Source organism: Thunnus thynnus, chromosome 24 (genome assembly GCF_963924715.1).
Source record: "Thunnus thynnus chromosome 24, fThuThy2.1, whole genome shotgun sequence".
NCBI lineage: Eukaryota > Metazoa > Chordata > Actinopteri > Scombriformes > Scombridae > Thunnus > Thunnus thynnus.
Window position 1 is genome coordinate 4289268 of NC_089540.1, and position 16415 is coordinate 4305682.

General features: G+C 40.1%; 4 protein-coding genes across 10 annotated transcripts in view; 1 reads left to right on the plus strand and 3 right to left on the minus strand.

Annotated features, from left to right (window-relative positions):
• dzip1 (DAZ interacting zinc finger protein 1) overlaps nucleotides 1-3899 on the plus strand; it is a 30469-nt gene extending 26570 nt beyond the window's left edge. For 6 of the 7 annotated variants that reach the window (XM_067583534.1, XM_067583532.1, XM_067583538.1 and 3 more), the window contains 7 exons: nucleotides 324-484; nucleotides 604-808; nucleotides 1154-1328; nucleotides 2040-2416; nucleotides 2779-2900; nucleotides 3070-3229; nucleotides 3352-3899. In XM_067583534.1, coding sequence (XP_067439635.1) covers nucleotides 324-484; nucleotides 604-808; nucleotides 1154-1328; nucleotides 2040-2416; nucleotides 2779-2900; nucleotides 3070-3229; nucleotides 3352-3452 — 1301 coding nt within the window. In that variant the 3' untranslated portion in view covers nucleotides 3453-3899. The remainder of the gene's footprint in view (nucleotides 1-323; nucleotides 485-603; nucleotides 809-1153; nucleotides 1329-2039; nucleotides 2417-2778; nucleotides 2901-3069; nucleotides 3230-3351) is intronic. The other variant, XM_067583536.1, reaches the window with a different exon arrangement.
• Nucleotides 3900-4649: 750 nt separating this feature from the next.
• Nucleotides 4650-7928, minus strand: LOC137177337 (claudin-10-like). Its single transcript, XM_067583541.1, has 5 exons — nucleotides 7695-7928; nucleotides 6685-6846; nucleotides 6513-6594; nucleotides 6281-6388; nucleotides 4650-6167 (listed from the first exon to the last, which is right to left on the minus strand). Exons 1-5 carry the CDS (start codon nucleotides 7924-7926, stop codon nucleotides 5981-5983), a joined length of 771 nt encoding a protein of 256 aa, XP_067439642.1. The 5' UTR covers nucleotides 7927-7928; the 3' UTR covers nucleotides 4650-5980.
• Nucleotides 7929-9214: 1286 nt separating this feature from the next.
• LOC137177336 (claudin-10-like) lies at nucleotides 9215-11711 on the minus strand. Its single transcript, XM_067583540.1, has 6 exons — nucleotides 11355-11711; nucleotides 10143-10282; nucleotides 9867-10028; nucleotides 9662-9749; nucleotides 9480-9587; nucleotides 9215-9357 (listed from the first exon to the last, which is right to left on the minus strand). The coding sequence occupies exons 1-6, from the start codon at nucleotides 11597-11599 to the stop codon at nucleotides 9219-9221; spliced, it is 882 nt and encodes a 293-aa protein (XP_067439641.1). The 5' UTR covers nucleotides 11600-11711; the 3' UTR covers nucleotides 9215-9218.
• Nucleotides 11712-11827: 116 nt separating this feature from the next.
• On the minus strand, nucleotides 11828-15134 carry cldn10e (claudin 10e). Its single transcript, XM_067583539.1, has 5 exons — nucleotides 14903-15134; nucleotides 14646-14807; nucleotides 13289-13370; nucleotides 13096-13206; nucleotides 11828-12527 (listed from the first exon to the last, which is right to left on the minus strand). The coding sequence occupies exons 1-5, from the start codon at nucleotides 15132-15134 to the stop codon at nucleotides 12095-12097; spliced, it is 1020 nt and encodes a 339-aa protein (XP_067439640.1). The 3' UTR covers nucleotides 11828-12094.
• Nucleotides 15135-16415: the final 1281 nt, after the last annotated feature.

Sequence of the window (16415 nt, forward strand, 5' to 3'; positions counted from 1 at the left end):
CACACTGACGTGAGAGGCGTAAAGATGAACTCAGTGCGAGGAAGCTTTTTGGAAAGCCAGCTCACGCTCCATGATATTCTGTGATGCCTGTCATTAGTTATGAACATCACATCCATCCGTCATCTTGTCGCCTTCTTTGTGGCAAATAAACTTGTAGACGTTCTCCTCTTCTGCCTGCCCCGCCGCAGTCACATCCGTCTACCTGACTGAACATTGAGCTTGATGTGGAGTTTGGCAAATGCATGCCTCCTTTTTTTTTTTTTTTTTCATCATTGGACCCTAACTGTCGATAAACGACTGATTAAGTGAGATCTCTTTTACAGACTCAAGCATCTCTGAGTTGAGGCCAGTGGAGAAGAAGCCTGAGCCCGTACCAGAGAAGAAGCAGAAGGTGTTGAGGAAGCATCCCAACATCAAGAAAGAGATGCGACTACACCTTGAGCAGGCTGTCATGGAGAAGCTGGAGAACCTGGGGGTCAAGCCTGTAAGTTCTTACACATTTTTAAATAAGAGAAGAAGTTCTAATGGAAAATACTCTTAGATGTTATGATAATACAGCTCAAACCTAGAAGCTTTTTTTTCATTCCCTTTACATCCTCTCAGGATCAGAATGGTCTAAAGAACAAGGAGCTCAGTTCCATCCTGGCTAAGGTGCATTTGAAGCGGGAGAGCATTGCGAAGGAGATGCCTGACTACTGGCGCCATCGGGAGGACCTGTCCACCTCTGTGGAGCAGAAGCTGGGCGGTCAGAGGAGAGGCAGTGACCCTGCTCCAGAGTCTGAGACCAGATCCAGACACTCAGTTCAAGGTGCTTTCCAGGACTGAGTCATTTAAGTGTAGCCTCTTAGTTCATGAGGTCATCTTTCTAAGTTCTTACTCCGCCCACAGACCATGACTGAAAACACTCCACTACTACTATGCTTTACTTGAATTTAAAAACACATTTATTGACTTGGTGGGTGTTTATTGACATTTTACAATTAGGGATTTTAATTGCACATGATGAAGTCTTATAGGTAGTAACTGGTTTTGACTGTGTATACAACACTCTATCAGTTTATCTGTGAAGCCTGTTTACCGCCACATAAGCTGACTTAAGCTCTGACACTCTGTCAGTGACTGATCCGCTAATTGTATGTTTTCGTCTTTGTAGTGTTACAGATCCGACCTCGATCCAGTAGCCTGCCCTCCAGGGCGACCCAAGTGATGTCTGGACCTGCAGTCAAACAGCCCAAGACCCCCCAGCCGGCACCGAGGACCAAGACCACCACCCAACCCAAGACATCTACACCCAACACGAAGACTGCTCTGAGGACCTTCACAACCAAGTAAATAAAAACAATTGTGTAAAATTGTTTCTTGAGTCCTCGATAATTGAATCATTGAAGGATGCAAGAATACAGTATAAATACTAAAGCACCTTCAGAGAGGGACAACAGAGAAATTATCTGTTGTCCAGCACAAACAAGAGACTGCAAGCAAAGTCAAAATGTGAAGAGCTTAGAAGAGGGTTATTTTGATAGCGGTAACCAAACATGGTGGTGCCACAGTGTGGAGGATCAACTAGGTCTGTATGAAAAAGACCACGATGTATTGTCAGGTGAGCTCTCAGCGCTGTAGAGACAGAACTGTACACTAATCTGTTGTAACATTATGTTTCAAAAAAAGCACTTTTACACTTAGGTCACAATCATGAGTGTGTGTTTAAGTTCCCGCTGGGTGCAAAGCCAGCTCGGACGCATTTCAGATGACTTTGCATCCATGAAGCATCCCGTAGTGGTTTAGCTTTTCTTAAAGGAGCACAGCGACTCCGAACAGGTCAGCAGGTGCTTTCCACCACATTACTCAACATGTCTCAATCCAAGGAGGACGTAAAGCAGTTTAAATCGGTTAATGCCATAATGTCTTACTCCTCTCAAATAGCAATGATTGATTATTACCTTAACCTTTTCTCATAATTACCAGCTTCTAATTATCTCCTAGATAAAGATTGAGTGCTGAATGTTGTTAAAAACCATCATGTCTCTGTGATTCTTGAGGACTCCTCCTTTCAGTTCCGATGAGGAATCTGAAGAAGAGGACACAGACATGGAGGAGGAACAGCCGCAGAAACATCAGAGGGGCAAAACACCGCAGCCCAGGTTAAACCAGGCCACTCCGCTCCACATCAGAGCTAGCAAAGCCAGTCCAGTCCAGGGGAGGCAGGCTCCAGCTGGGCACTCATTCTCCTCCAACCCCCTGCAGTCCCGGGGGTCAGGGGGTGGTGTGACCAAGACAACAGTCACAAAGATGGAGAGTGACGACGACGATGATGATGAGTGGTCAGAGGTCAGTGAGCTGCAGGAGATTGATCCCAGACAGCTGCAGAGTTACAAAGACCAGAACGGCAACGTGGATAAGAGAAACTTTGGTAAAGGTAAGTTATCTGTTTTTAAAACTGCCAACAAACAATAGACATTAAAGTCATTTGACTCTGTTTATTCAGTCATCAGTCTTTTTGATAGTTATGTTGTATGCGTTCAGAGTTCCCAGTTTCAAACTTTAAGATCGTTAAAAGTCCAAAAATCCACAAGAATACTGGAACAAAGGAATAAAGGCCTGGATAGGAATCAGAGGGTCTGCAACATATGAAGTGATAACCCTCCTGGAAATGAGTATCACATTTGAGGGAAAAATAGAAATACTTGCCAAAGTACTATTAAAACCATCCATTCAACAGATTTTGTTATTACAGTCATTTATGTTTCATTCATTCCTGCATCTTGTCATTTCTTTCAGAGAACAAAATCAACGACCTGGCCAGAAAAATGGAGAAGCAGTTTGCAGAGAGAGCGGTAAAGAAACCAGCAGGGGGCGTGAGCATCCTACCAGAGAGGAAGGATGAGGTTCAGGAACTGACGGTGAGACGACAGCATATCACTGCAGTGTACAATGCTGCCAGTTCATTTTATATCATGTAGTAAAAGTATCGTTAGCCTCAAGCTAGTTGGACTATGTTTGATATATAACAAATTTTCTGGATAGTACAATATATGAATGATTAATGAATGTTTGTGTTTGTGGCGACAGTACACAGATCTAGAGGAGAGCAGTGAGTGGCTGGTCTCCTCCTTAGAGGATAGACAGGAAAAGTCTAAACCAGCCCAAAGCTCTGGACCAATGAGGAAGAGCCTGGACTCACCCAGCACCAGCGTCTGGGGAACTTCCACAGGAAAGGCTCCCAAATCAGGTCAGTGCTCCCAGAAATCACTCACTGACTGTCATGATCTTTATAACAGGACATGCTGACAACTGGAGTATAAAGGTGAGATGATGTCCTGTCTATAAACACAGCTCTCTTGTGTTTGTCAGGTCTGACTGAAGCTGGAACAGGAAGTACCCTGAAGAGCAGCCTGTGCTCCCTCAGTGACATCAGTGACTCCGAGGACATTAGCAATAAACACTACAGCTGATCAGGTGATGTAGCGCTACGCCAAGCACAGACACTAAGACCTCAGTCAACTCCTCTGACATCTGCAGTCTATGCCAAACAGCCGTATTTTATTCAGCAATACTTCTTTAGTCTGGGGGATTCAGAAGAACATATCTTTAATATTTGTAGAAATAAATAAGATTCCAGCTTTTCTTTTTCAGTCTCACCTTATGCCTTGTGCCAATTGTTTGCTTGCCTTAGACCTTTTCAGTGTTCATCTTTTAATAGATTGTCTTTTGTATATTCAGTGAAATACTCCATCTGAGGTACTGTATGTAGTCTTTGTAAAAAAACAAAGTTTGTACATCAAATTTTATAATTCCTTCATGTGTCAAATGAAGCAGTGAGATGTGACTTTTGTATAGAAAATATTTATACAAGCAATAAAAGATTTCTTTGTGGAATACACACAAACTGTTACATGAAACATTACAGTCCTGGCTTTTTATTTTGTCAAACATGCACAATAATCAATGAGCTAATTTATTTTTCAAGCTTCATTTTATAAAAAGGATTCATATTTCCAGCCATGCAGGACTTCATCAAGTCTTAGCCAAATAGAAAACAATCCAATATTTATTAAAGAAATGTTTGAAAAGGGAATTATTTTTGTGAATGATATTGTTGTTAATGATTGTAAGATAATGTCATACGGACAAGTGACTGAGATGTATGGACATGTCACTTCAGTACAAAATCATAATCAACTACTCTTGGGCTTACCGCAAAAATTAAAAACTGAATGTGCTAAGTTATCAAAGAATAATAAAGAAATATACAATTGGTGTAAAAGGAGAAAAAATAAAGATTTTTTAACAGAATAATAAAGGTCTCTTTGAAAGACTGTAAAAACTCAGGATAAATGTGAACATTCTTGACATACCTCTTCCATAGATTTGAATGTAGGAAACAATTATAGACTGCTTTTCACAAGAACTGCTATACAGAATTCTAGCAACAAAACAAATACTAAATATACAGGATACACTTGGAACAGTTGCCAATATGCAGATTTTATAACAACATAGTCATTAACTGACATATTTTGGTTCTGCCCTCCAGTGGCATTTTTCTGGCGCAAAATTGATGATGAGCCTGATCATCCTGCTTGGAAAAATATTTATTTTCCACACAAACGGGTGTAGTAAAGCTTACACATTGTATTATTTGAACCTGCTGTAAAATTTTATTGTTCAGGGACTCTTGCCACAAATAAACACATGTAATTCAACTAACTATGTAGTAAAACTAAACTGATACTACAATAAACTTTAAAACACTTTTACATTGCTGTGTTACGATTTTTGTGTGAACACTGTAATGTCACCTAATTTCTTCTTACTTTTGAGGCTCTACACTGAAATAACTTTGACCCTCTTGCCTTAGTTAATGATTTAAACTTGCACAGTCCCCCTTGTATTCAATAACTGCTGTTAATTCTCTCCTGTAGCTTACCACCAGCTTTAAAATGTCCTTTAGTCCATGTTAGCTCTGCCACCTACAAGTGTGAGTCATTAAATTAATAGTAACTGTCATCTGTCATGCTGTGAGACAGCAGACATTAAATCCTCTACAGCAGTGCCTCATTCTCACTGGCTCAGTCGGCCATGAACCTGATTTGTAATATGAGCGACTGGGTTTTTATGGTGAGCGACAGCTGTACTGGCAGCTTTGTCCTTCTTAAATATCATTGGCTCATGTGCGAAAGGCTGGCAGGCTGTGATAGGAGGGCTGTCAGTGCTCATGGGGTACTGCTATGTAAATGATATAGATTCTGTTTTAATTTATTTAGATATTCAGGTACACATGAGCCGGTCTGGCTTCAGACTGAGCTTCAAAAATTAAATTCTAAATAAAAACACTTTTTCTACAGTACTGTATGCTTTTATTCACCAGACTTTTCTTCATGTCAGGTGTCTGAGATTGTGTCCAGTTTCCTCATATAATGAACAGCCCACTCATCAGTCATGTATAGATCACTATAGATACTAATCATTCAAAACAACATGGTTGTTTGATTCTCTGATGTTGAGCGCCATCATCTGGCGAGCAGAAACCAAACAGACAAATGTGTTGATGGAGCCACAAAGAAATTTGAAAGGAAATGAAGGGAGGGCCTGTTTGAAAGGAAACCTAAAGCTGGATTAATTTTGTCTATCACAAGTCTCTGAAAGCTCAATATACACTCTTAAAAAAATATTTTACAAAAAAACTAATTAAAAAACATGTACAAGGAAAAACAAAGAGTATATTCCAAAGAGGAAAGTATAAATGCAGGACACAATGAAACAACACAACTAAACAAACTTGGTTCAAGTCCCGACCTCACACTCTGTGCACTGTTATTGTCTGGGGGCTACACACCCATTGCCCAAAGGTTGATGCTAGAAGTGTCCCGAACACAGCAAAATAATAAGAAAATACAGGTAGAGGGCAGAGTCGCTGTACATAGTTTTTTAGTAAAATCCTGCATAGATAGTCTTTTCTTTGTCTCAGCCCTTCTTTGACTCAGACGAAGTCGTCCCTGTTGAAGGTCCGAGGAGTTCTCGTTGGTGTTCTGGTTGTTCTGCTCTTCCTGCCTTCATAGAACAGCGGTGGCACCAGAGTCACTCTGGAAGACGAGGCCGGTAGCATGTAGGTCCGTCTGGTGCGGGCGGTGGCGTAAGTGGCTGGTCTTCGTGGTCTTTGCGAAGAACTGGTTGTTGAGAGAGGAGATAACAGGAAGTCATTCTCTGGTTCACTATTAATGCAAAATACTTCGGTCTAAAATAAAGCTAGTTAGTTTGAGTGATGTTTAGGAGTATTCACCTTGATGGTAGGCCTTCTTTTCCAGAGAAGTAAGTCAGCACAGTTCCTCCACAGATTAGAAGGATGGAGCCTCCCCAACCAACGAAAACCGCAGCTCCGATTTCAAATCTGAACAGCACATATTGAGGTATATCAAGAGTAGTGGTTTGTTTTTCTGCACTTTTTAGTCTCTCTTTAAATATAATTTGCAGGAACCTTGTAGTTAAATTCATGCTGTTTAAAAAGTACTCACTTCTGTGCCCTGAAATGTGGATCCAAAAATTCTGTAACGACTTTGTTGGCCCACCATGAGTAGGTGATCATACCACAGAATCCTAACAGAAAACATGCCATATTTTAAACACCATGAGTGCATATTTTACACAAGTTTAATATTCTTGAAAAATATCCCAAAACCTTCTTACCTGAAACCAGGTAGGTTATACCGCCTGCAAACGTCACCCTTGAATTGGCAAGATCTGATCCGCCTATCTTAGTGCATTTCATCCCTATGAGTGTGAGGACGCCTCCGAAGAAGCCAGTGATGACGGCGCAGACAGCCAGTGCTCTGCAGGCGTGTAGAAACGCTGCAAGAAAACAGGTGACACACAAATGCAGCATAAGTTTGAAAATCTTTTAGCCATGCTAGTGGCTCTAGCGATGGCAATGTCAGTTGGTCAATCAGTCGTTCCACCACTGTCGGGTGGATTGCTGTGTCATTTTTTTACAGACATTCAGGGTTCCCAGAGGATGAATCCTGCTGACTTAAGTGAACCTCTGACTTTTCTTCTAGTGCCACCGTGAGGTTGACATTTGTGGTTCAGAGTGAAATATCTTACAACTATCAGATAGACTGCTGTGAAATTTACAACAGATTTAAGTTCCCTAGAAATTTAAAGTCTTTGGTGATCCAATGACTTTTCCTCTAGCGACACCAGCAGGTCAAAATTTTCACTTATGCTGTGATATATCTTAACATCTACCAGATGGATTGGCACCAAATTTGGTGCAGACATTCATGGATCCCAGATGATATATTCTAAAGACTTTGAGGTTGACATTGTAGTTATTTATTTAAATATCTCAACCACTACTGGATGGATTGCTGTGGAAATTGGTACATTCATTGTCCAGAGGATGAAGTGTAATAACTATATCCAATACTCAGGTTTATGACCAAATACCTGCAAAACTAATGACTTTCCCGTGAACCTCAACTGTACTTTGTGTTTATTGCCATTAGCCCAAGTCTAGCCTCACAGAGCTGCTAGCATGGCTGTAGACTCTTAGTCTAATACACCTAAGCTAAAGGAATTTCTATTAATCAGTGCTTCATACTGTGCTCTATCATCTAAATATCTTTGTCACAAAATTCATGAAATATCTTTAACTGTTATGAACATTTTGTGAATAAACAGTTTTCACCATATCCTACCAGGCAAAGCCAACATGGAGGGGTAATCCTTGCAGTCGGACACCCCCGTGGTGTCTGAGATGCAGTCCCTCCACAGGTTGGAGTAGTAGTTGGAGGTGGTCAGCACGATGCTGCCCACCTCAGAGAAAGTCCAGTACTCTGTGGGAAGAGTGGAACACACCAGGATCCAGCCACACAAGCAGGACACGAAGCAGCCGATCTCCATGTACATCACCACCGTCCTGTACTTCATGGTGAGTTTCGTTCCTCAACCAAAAACAAGCAAAAAAATGACTAACAAGGTCTTAAAATTGATGTCCAAACTTTAACCCTCACTGTGGAAAACTGGACTGAGCTCTGCCACTATGTCATTGCTGATGTATGGGTGTCAGACCAGCAGTGTGGATGTTTGGCTTGTTTCTCATCTTATCTTTTAGACAGTTTTGCCTGGTAAGCATCCTTCATGTTCCCAGCACTTAAGCAGAAACAATGGAGGATGACGTCTTGCTGGTTCATGCTGTCATTATTGTGTAATAAGTCTTGTGTTTTGTTTTACTTCCCCATTGTTTGGGGTCCCACAGACCCCGGTGCTATATGTATAATAATTTCAAAATCACTCCATTTTTTTCTTATTTTCTGATCTTATTAAATCCCAATATGCACAAAAGTATTGAAGTTCATTTTGTCACAAACTGCACTTTAACATTTTATGTAAATGACAAAACACAGACATACATTTTTTATATGTTTTATGGACCATCTATGAACAAATATACTGTCAAAAAATCATTTACAGACAAAGAAATGTACAGTATTTTATCCTACTCAGTTAAGTTATTATAAAACTCCAATGACGGAAAAGACTTGTTTGGAATTTTGGAGGGGACCCCAAGAAACTATAGTGTGATTTTCTGTAGCACACATCTGAAACATGTCACTAGTTCAAAATCATGTTTTTAAGCAATTCTCATAAAATTAGGAGAAGTTATGAAGTATCAAGCTGATAAAACAATGTTAAGTATGTTTTTTGAGTCACCAGGACACCCAACAGAACATTAGAGTTAAACAAGAACACTGTGTAGTTTGTTCAGAAACGTGTCAGTGTCTTAATTCTGAGAGCTCCCTGTTTTGGTGAGGTTAGAAAAATAATGACAGAGGATGGAAACTTTTTTCTTTCTTTTCAATGTTTATTTTTCCTATGTACAGATGCTTTGGTATTATTTTACACAAGACCTTATAACACCTTATATTTGAAGCGTGAGAAACAGTATTCACACGCTTGCTATTCTACGCAGGGTTGTAGCTAACAATGAAAACACTGAGGCCATGTCCTCTGTTTTGTTTCTGGGAATTTGGAAGTTTTGCAGTAACAGATAGATTACATGTGGTGTTTTTGAAGTCATATTCTGGTATTGTTCAGAGTCAATATCATTAAATGTGACAGTTTTTTAAGGCAAAACAAGTTAATATCATTTACTATGTTCCTGGCAGTACAGAAAATTGTAAGGTTTTAACTTATGGCCTTGAATCTGTCTTGTTACACAATCACAACAGAAGACATCCTGTAGGAAGAGATGTATTTGACCTTTTTGATGGTGAATATTGTCTATAGATGTGCCTTTTCTCTCTCAGCACTTCTTTTTCTTCTTTTTTCTCTCTGATGGAGGGAGCTGTGGGATGTCCGCTACAGGAAACAAAACAATTGTGAAAACTTGGTCATTTTGCCAGAGCATATTTTAGATTTCTCAAGTCTGCAGGCTGGTATAGATGGATAAAATGATTCAGCTAAATGTGATGTTAACAAACCTTTTTGGATGTATAACTCTGCATGCAGTTGCACAGTGAATGCTGCAGCCAAGTAAGATGAGGAAACTGCCAACCAAGCCGAGGTAGAGGGGTGGTCCAATTTCATAGCTGAGGAGATAACACTTTTAACGGACTACTCACGTTTACTTATTAACGAGGGTTATTTAAAGACCACACGTTACCTCAGTTTTGCGGGATCTGCTTTGCTGTGTAAAAAAGCTGCGGCGACTCTGTTTATGTATAAACAATAACCAGCAACGACTGATACGCCTGCATGAGGGAAGGCCGATGACACATGGGGGAAAAAAAACAAGACAAACCAGTGTGTTATGAGAAGCTGCTCTCACAGACGCTGAGGCTTTGTAAACGCAAACAGATCCCACTCACAGCTGACCAGATGGAAAGCAGACGCTGTTACTAACATCCTGTCATTGCTTCTCTGGTCTCCACCGATGTATGTGCACTCCAGTCCAAAGAACGTGAGCACTGTGCCAATCAACCCCAGGCAGAGGCCCATCATCAGGAGCCCCCTGACCGCCTGGATGTATGCTAGACAACACATATATTTGAGATATATCCAAAAAACATGTGTCATGAATGAATTCAATCATTGTTAGAATCAGCTGTGACTGGACGTCAGTGATTATATATCAGTGTACCCACGTTTGACTTTCCACAGCACCCCGAAGTCCACACAGTTCACTACAGCGGAGGAGTCTTCATAGCAGTCTTTCCACAGGTTTGACCAGTACCAGGCTGTCACCACTACAGAGGAGCCCCCTTGGCCCCCCAGCTGGGCTACCCTCCAGTGTGGAAATACAGCATATGAATGAGTGTTAACATCTACTCTAACCACAAACTTTCTCTCAATTTGCCCTCCAAGAACTTTAAGTCTATCAAAATTCAAGAGTTCATTGGTTCTTAAGTGGTTCTTTGTTTACAACTCTTATGACTCCAGACCAGAAACCAACCAGAAGAGCAATGTAAGGTGTATAATGAATAATGAATAGTTCAACATTTTGGGAAATACAGTTATTCTCTTAATGATTGATAGCAATCTCTTATCATTACGAAGCTACAGCCAGGAGATGATTAGCTTAGCATAAATACTGGAAACAAAGGGAAACAGCTAGCCTGGCTCGGTCCCAAATATAAACAAGAGATAACGTGAGCTGTAGAGATGCTGGTATTTGTTGCCAGTTCAATAAAAACAGCCTCAATTTGATGAGAACAGGTGCTGTCCTGCTATCAGAGAGGCTGATCCAATGATCTTAACTACATTCCAAATAATTGGTGACATATGAGTTAACATTTGAAGTAACCATGAGTTAACATTCACTAATTGATGATCCTTTAAGAGTGAACTAATCATAAAACACAAAGCAACTTGATAATTTCTTTATGGTGAACAACAGGAATTCATGATCCATCCTGTATTAAATCGTTATGATCCATTACTTAGTATAGCTATAGTATAGTTAGCATTAGTTATGCATTACTGAAGCAAATGTTTTATACTCTTATTATAGTGAATGTCTTGTGTAGTTTGGTTAAATCAGACCAGCTCTTTAGATGTTTCAGTTCTTTTTCCACAGTATCAAAAAGTTGTTTTGAAGTTTAATCACAATAAAATTAATTTGTATCATCTGAAAATGAATTAACATTAATTGCTCACATATGAAATATCATGTTCATGAAACATTATTGGCACTCTCAGTTCACACTTCAGCAAAAATTGTGCATTTATATCTCTTATGTCAGTTTGTTTGTCACATTAGCTATTATCTGCAGCCACATTCTCCCTACAGTTTTATTAGCCAGGCTGTGTAACAGGTGCATTCTTCTATTTGTTTCCTCTAACTGGTATTTGCTTACCTCCAGTGGTCCATAGCAAGGGTGCAGCCCACTAAGCACCAGCCAAGAATACAGAGCAGCAGGCCCAGGATCTGAGCCAGTCTCCTCCACATCACTTCAGTCTGGTAAATAGGAGAGCTTTCTGTTTTCATGCTTTTCATACTCTTGAATGTGTCTGCACTAATAAAAGAAGTTTCTAGGTAACAGCCAGATAACTTAAATTCAGCTGGAAAAGCAGAGCCAGTAATCTCAGATGTGAGGATCATTAATGCCTCCCTACCTTGTAAAGGAAGTAGTCCACTAGTAACTCAAGAAAAATAAAAACCACAAGGGTTTTGCTTTAAAAATATTAAAGCTGCAGAGTTCCAGTCTTCTTACTGCTGCTGCTTGTGTTTATGTGTGAAGGTTTGAATAACAGCGAAGCAGACACTGTTTACTGTCAACCAGACATGGTCGGCCTGGTGAAGTTTTATTTGTTGTCTAAAAGGCTACACAAAGGCTGACAGTTCTATCATAAATAGATGTGTTCCTTAGTTATGTGTTATATTGAATTGTGAGAGTTTTTACAGATGATAAACATGAGCAACAGGCAGCAACAACCTCACACAAAACAATTCAATTAAAAAGATTTTTTAAAACATATTTTTTTAAACAGTTTTTAATACAAAATACATACTGCAGAATTAGTTTTTTTTATACATTGAACATAAAAGCATCAGACATTCATTAACTTCTGTCCCTCACTAATGAGTCACATTTATTTAAATATAGGAGTTTTTGATGAACGGTGTGGTCTCACTCCTGGAACTGCCTGACAACGAAGACACTGTCCGGCTGCTGCTGCTGCCGCCGCTGCTGCTGCTCCTTGACTCAGACAAAGTTGATATACTGGACCTGGAAGAGAGGCCGGTCTCCGATCCTGACCCTGATCCTGACCCTGACCTCGACCCTGCAGACCCTGCAGACCTGGTGGTTCGCCTCGTCTTTGACGACTGCTCCGACTTTGCTGTGCGTCCAGATTTGGATGTGCGTTCAGATCTTGAGGAGATGCCAGACACGTCTGAGCGCTCAGAGTTGGACGACAACTCAGAAACAGAGGACACTTTGGTCTTGGAGGTGATCTCTGACACTGAGGATAGAGCCGTGGTGGTCTTGTTGTCCTCAGGGTCTGGTACTGGCCGGATGGTGATTACCCTGGAGAGAGAGACACATTTTTGTCAAACATGACGAGGCTGTTGAACCTTATATACTGTACCTAAAAAGATAAACAATTTCTCAATTTCTCATTTCAACAATGAGCTTAAAAGGCGCTAAAACACTGTGTGGAGCTGACAAACTCTGCTTGCCAGGTTATATTGGAGGAGGAGGATACCTAAAAACTTATGAGAAGTTTTACATTGAACTGGGTGTCAGAGAGACTTTGGGAAAAGGAGTGTAGAGTAGCTGCAGTTTATACTGTATATAGGTCAGCTTTGGTGTGGATTTCTGTTCTCTGAGTGCCTTCTAGTGGTGAAATTGATGCATAGCATGCAATTTTTTTTCTTTCCTCATTTGCTCAGGGAAAATGTTCAACACCAGGCCAGTGTTTGTTTACACCAGTGGTTTTAGAGTTATGCTGCAGGGCGTGTACCCACAGTGAACATCTGCACGCTGTGGGTTGTGGATAAGGAGTCATGCCACTGAAGCATACGAGACTCTGGTATTTATTGAGGAAGTAGAGACTGGGTTTATTTTTCACTTCTCCTAATGTGTCTGTACTCACGTGTGTTGTCCACAGAGCGGTGTACACACTGACCACAGATAGAAGAGACCACCAGTCATGCTAAAGGTTGAGCCCACCCAGCCGAGGAACAGCGGCGTGCCAAGGTCATACCTGTCGGTGTAAAAACAAAGAGAGGCTATGAGATGAATATTTTTTTCTTGCACATGTACAACATTTAAGCCTGTCAACTTACTTCAGTCCATTAAAGTCAGGGTTGAAGTACTCTACTGAGACATACTCCGCATAAACAGCATACCCACATGTGGATAGCAAACCTGAAGACAAATAATGTTGAGAGAAAGAGAGAAAACCTGTAAGCTGCGCTGCATATTTATGGCTACAAATAGGAGCAAGATGGTGAGAAAAGAGGTCAGGAAGTAGTTTCATGTAATGTAGCTTTCACAAGATAAGATAACAGGGTCACAAGATAAATCTGAGGGGCCACAAAATTATCAGTAAGACAGACAAGCAGAAAAAAACATATTTCTGCTAAACAAAATTATGTTGTTTTTTTATTGTTGTTTTTTAGACTATCCTCTAATCTTTGCTTTTTTTCTGTGATCTTGTGAATTACTGGATAATTTTACCTCCCTATAAAAATATTCAAATAAAACAAGAAAAAAAATGTTGCTCTTTGGTGGAACTGGTCACAAAAGGTAGATATATATGCAACCTGTGACAAGACGTTACAAGAAGACATTGCTTCATTTTAAGGGGTCACAAGCCAAGAAGGTTGGGAACTGCTGCTCTATGATCATGGTCTCAACCAGTACTCATGCAGTCTCATATCACAAGATGATAGGAAAATGCTTCCTTTTGTCTATTTACTGAAAAATAGGTGTTTGAATGTGATTTGTGTATTCTGTATTATCATTCATAAATCAACCACAAATCCTAAAAAAATAAGCTGAAGAGGCATCCTGCCAGAACTGAGTGTAGATATCATCAGAGTGTATAATTTACATAAAGATTACTTGATTTCAGATATGCATGTTAATTAATTTGAATATTGGGCTAATGAGGTTTAGCTTCAGGCTTCAAATGAAACAAATTAACACTTCAATTTGATCACCATTTCTACATTCTAGGAAAAAAGTTTATGAATTATGTTCATTCTTCACTGATATTTTATCTGAGTTTTATAATGCTATGTAGTTAGCAGTTAGGTTTTGTGGCAAGAAAACAAGCTAGCAATAATTTTCAGAGATGATGGCATTTGTGTCTTTTACTCAATTTTACACATGAACAAAATTCAATGGTATTAGATGTAATAAGTTATTACAATAGACCCTTTTCATGGCAAACATTTTTACTTGTTGAAGCAGGAGAAGCACATGTGGAATTAATAACATTAACGATGGCAGAATCCACAGATCATTAAAAGCACTATTATAGTGTTGTTCAGATGCCTGATTGGATGATCTCAGGTCATAAAAATCTGAATTGAGCGTGTAAAATAAATAATAAAATGGTAGTTTAGAAATGGGGCTAAAACTCTACTCTTTACATACACACAGCTGACTGTCCATTTATTAAAACTAGACATTTACCGCTGATTATGTGACACCATCCCCCGGTGTAGATCTTCTTGTACTTCGACCGGTCTTTTCCCCCAATAAAGGTGCACTCCATACCCATCAGACTGAGCACAAACCCCAGCATTCCCAGGGTAAGAGCTGCCATCAGCAGGCCACGCACTATCTGGATGTGGCCTGGAGTCACACAGCAAGACACAAATAGACATTAATGAGAGTCTAGATGTTTGATGTTGGGGTTTCTTAGATTGGGTGGAAGATGTGTTACCTACCCTCCACAGACCAGAGCACAGGGTAGTCGTAACAGTTGCTGACAGCAGTTGAGTCTGTAAAACAAGATCTCCACAGGCTGGACCAGTACCAGGCCACCTTAATGATGGAGGAGCCCCCCATACCCCCGATGGAGGTGATCTTCCAGCCCTCCATGGCCATGGTGCAAGCCACAAAGATCCAGCCCAGCACCGTCATGAGGAAACCCCAGATCTGGACCACACGGATCTGCATTTCTGGGCCTCTTGGTGAGTGGAGTCCTATCTAGATGTCAGATCCACAGAAGCTTTTGTTATATTTTCTCAAGCTTGATCATTTATCCACAATCCAATGATTTTCTTTTCTTTCTTGTTTTTTTAATAGCGTCTTCACATGGCAGTCCCTTACTCATGCAGGAGCCGGACGTCTAGTTTTCACCTAGAAGCAAACAGATGTCAGAGTGGCCTCCTCCTCAGCTGCTGTTCTCAGAAAAGGAGAGGACGAGTGGATCACAGGTACAAGGCAAGAGTGTGCTGTTGTTTTCCAGGTATTACTGTACATGTGGGTGAGAGACAACAGTCCCTCAGGTTCCCATGGGTCATAGTTGAGTGTTGTCAAGTTTGAATCTAGACTGAGAGTGCTCACCTAAGCATGTATCTCGAATTACCAAAGACATCATGCCCTCGTCAGACTGTCCTGGACTTTCCCTCACATGCAGACACAGTTTAAAAGATGGAAGATCTGTTTATAGCGTCAGTCAGTATATCTTAATTTACAATTTCCTCAATTATGAACAGCACTGTAAGTTTTCATGAATTATTTCACTTTGATAAAACTGGTACTTACTGGTCTTGTAAATCTATTTATCAACTCATAATTAGCTAAACTGGATCTGAAACCTCTCTAAACTTGATCTTTTTCTTAAAAATAAATGAAATTATTATTTAAAATGATGACAATCTGGACCACTTGAAATTATTTAAAAGGTCACATTTTTCTCAGTTCTCTTAGACTTCTTTTTTTCTAACTTTAGCATATATACCATATATTTATAATTACATTGCATTACCTGAAATTTAACCAAAAACAGTGTATATTTCTGCATGAATGACCTTTACATGTACCATGAAATATGTAATAACACCGCTGCTATGACCTAAGCTGCTCGAGGCATCAGTCCTGACTTTGCCTCAGGCTTTAAGCTGGTTATTAGTGATTTTACCAAGACCTCACTGTGCTGTGGGTCTCATAATTACAGCATAAAGTCTCTGCGCTGTTATAATTAGAGTTAACTCTGAGGTAATGAGAGTTATGGGGAGTGATGAATGTTCTTTGAGGCAGGGATGAAAGAGCTCCTCTTTGTCTCCAAGTCCTCTCGGCTTATGACAAAGTTATTGGTATATTGGGAGATATTGGAAATGGTGGACTGCTGGGAAACCTTAATTTGTTTGGTGAGGGTGGCTTTAATTAGCTTTAATTAGCATGAGACTAAAAAAAAGGCATCTTTATACAGAATGAAAGAATCCTTATGTGCCC

Bases quoted from the DNA above. Each gene is read 5' to 3' on its own strand.
- cldn10e (XM_067583539.1), bottom strand. From the start codon at position 15,134: ATGCAGATCCGTGTGGTCCAGATCTGGGGTTTCCTCATGACGGTGCTG. The intron at 13,207-13,288 runs GTAAGTTGACAG...TTACACCGACAG, and splicing joins CCTGACTTTAATGGACTGAA to GTATGACCTTGGCACGCCGC. The intron at 12,528-13,095 runs GTGAGTACAGAC...CTCTCTCTCCAG, and splicing joins CCGCTCTGTGGACAACACAC to GGTAATCACCATCCGGCCAG.
- LOC137177336 (XM_067583540.1), bottom strand. From the start codon at position 11,599: ATGATCCTCACATCTGAGATTACTGGCTCTGCTTTTCCAGCTGAATTT. The intron at 9,750-9,866 runs GTGAGTGGGATC...TCCCTCATGCAG, and splicing joins TGCTTTCCATCTGGTCAGCT to GCGTATCAGTCGTTGCTGGT. The intron at 9,358-9,479 runs GTTTGTTAACAT...TGTTTCCTGTAG, and splicing joins AGAGTTATACATCCAAAAAG to CGGACATCCCACAGCTCCCT.
- LOC137177337 (XM_067583541.1), bottom strand. From the start codon at position 7,926: ATGAAGTACAGGACGGTGGTGATGTACATGGAGATCGGCTGCTTCGTG. The intron at 6,595-6,684 runs GTAAGAAGGTTT...GTTTTCTGTTAG, and splicing joins TATAACCTACCTGGTTTCAG to GATTCTGTGGTATGATCACC. The intron at 6,389-6,512 runs GTGAGTACTTTT...TGTGCTGTTCAG, and splicing joins CCACATTTCAGGGCACAGAA to ATTTGAAATCGGAGCTGCGG.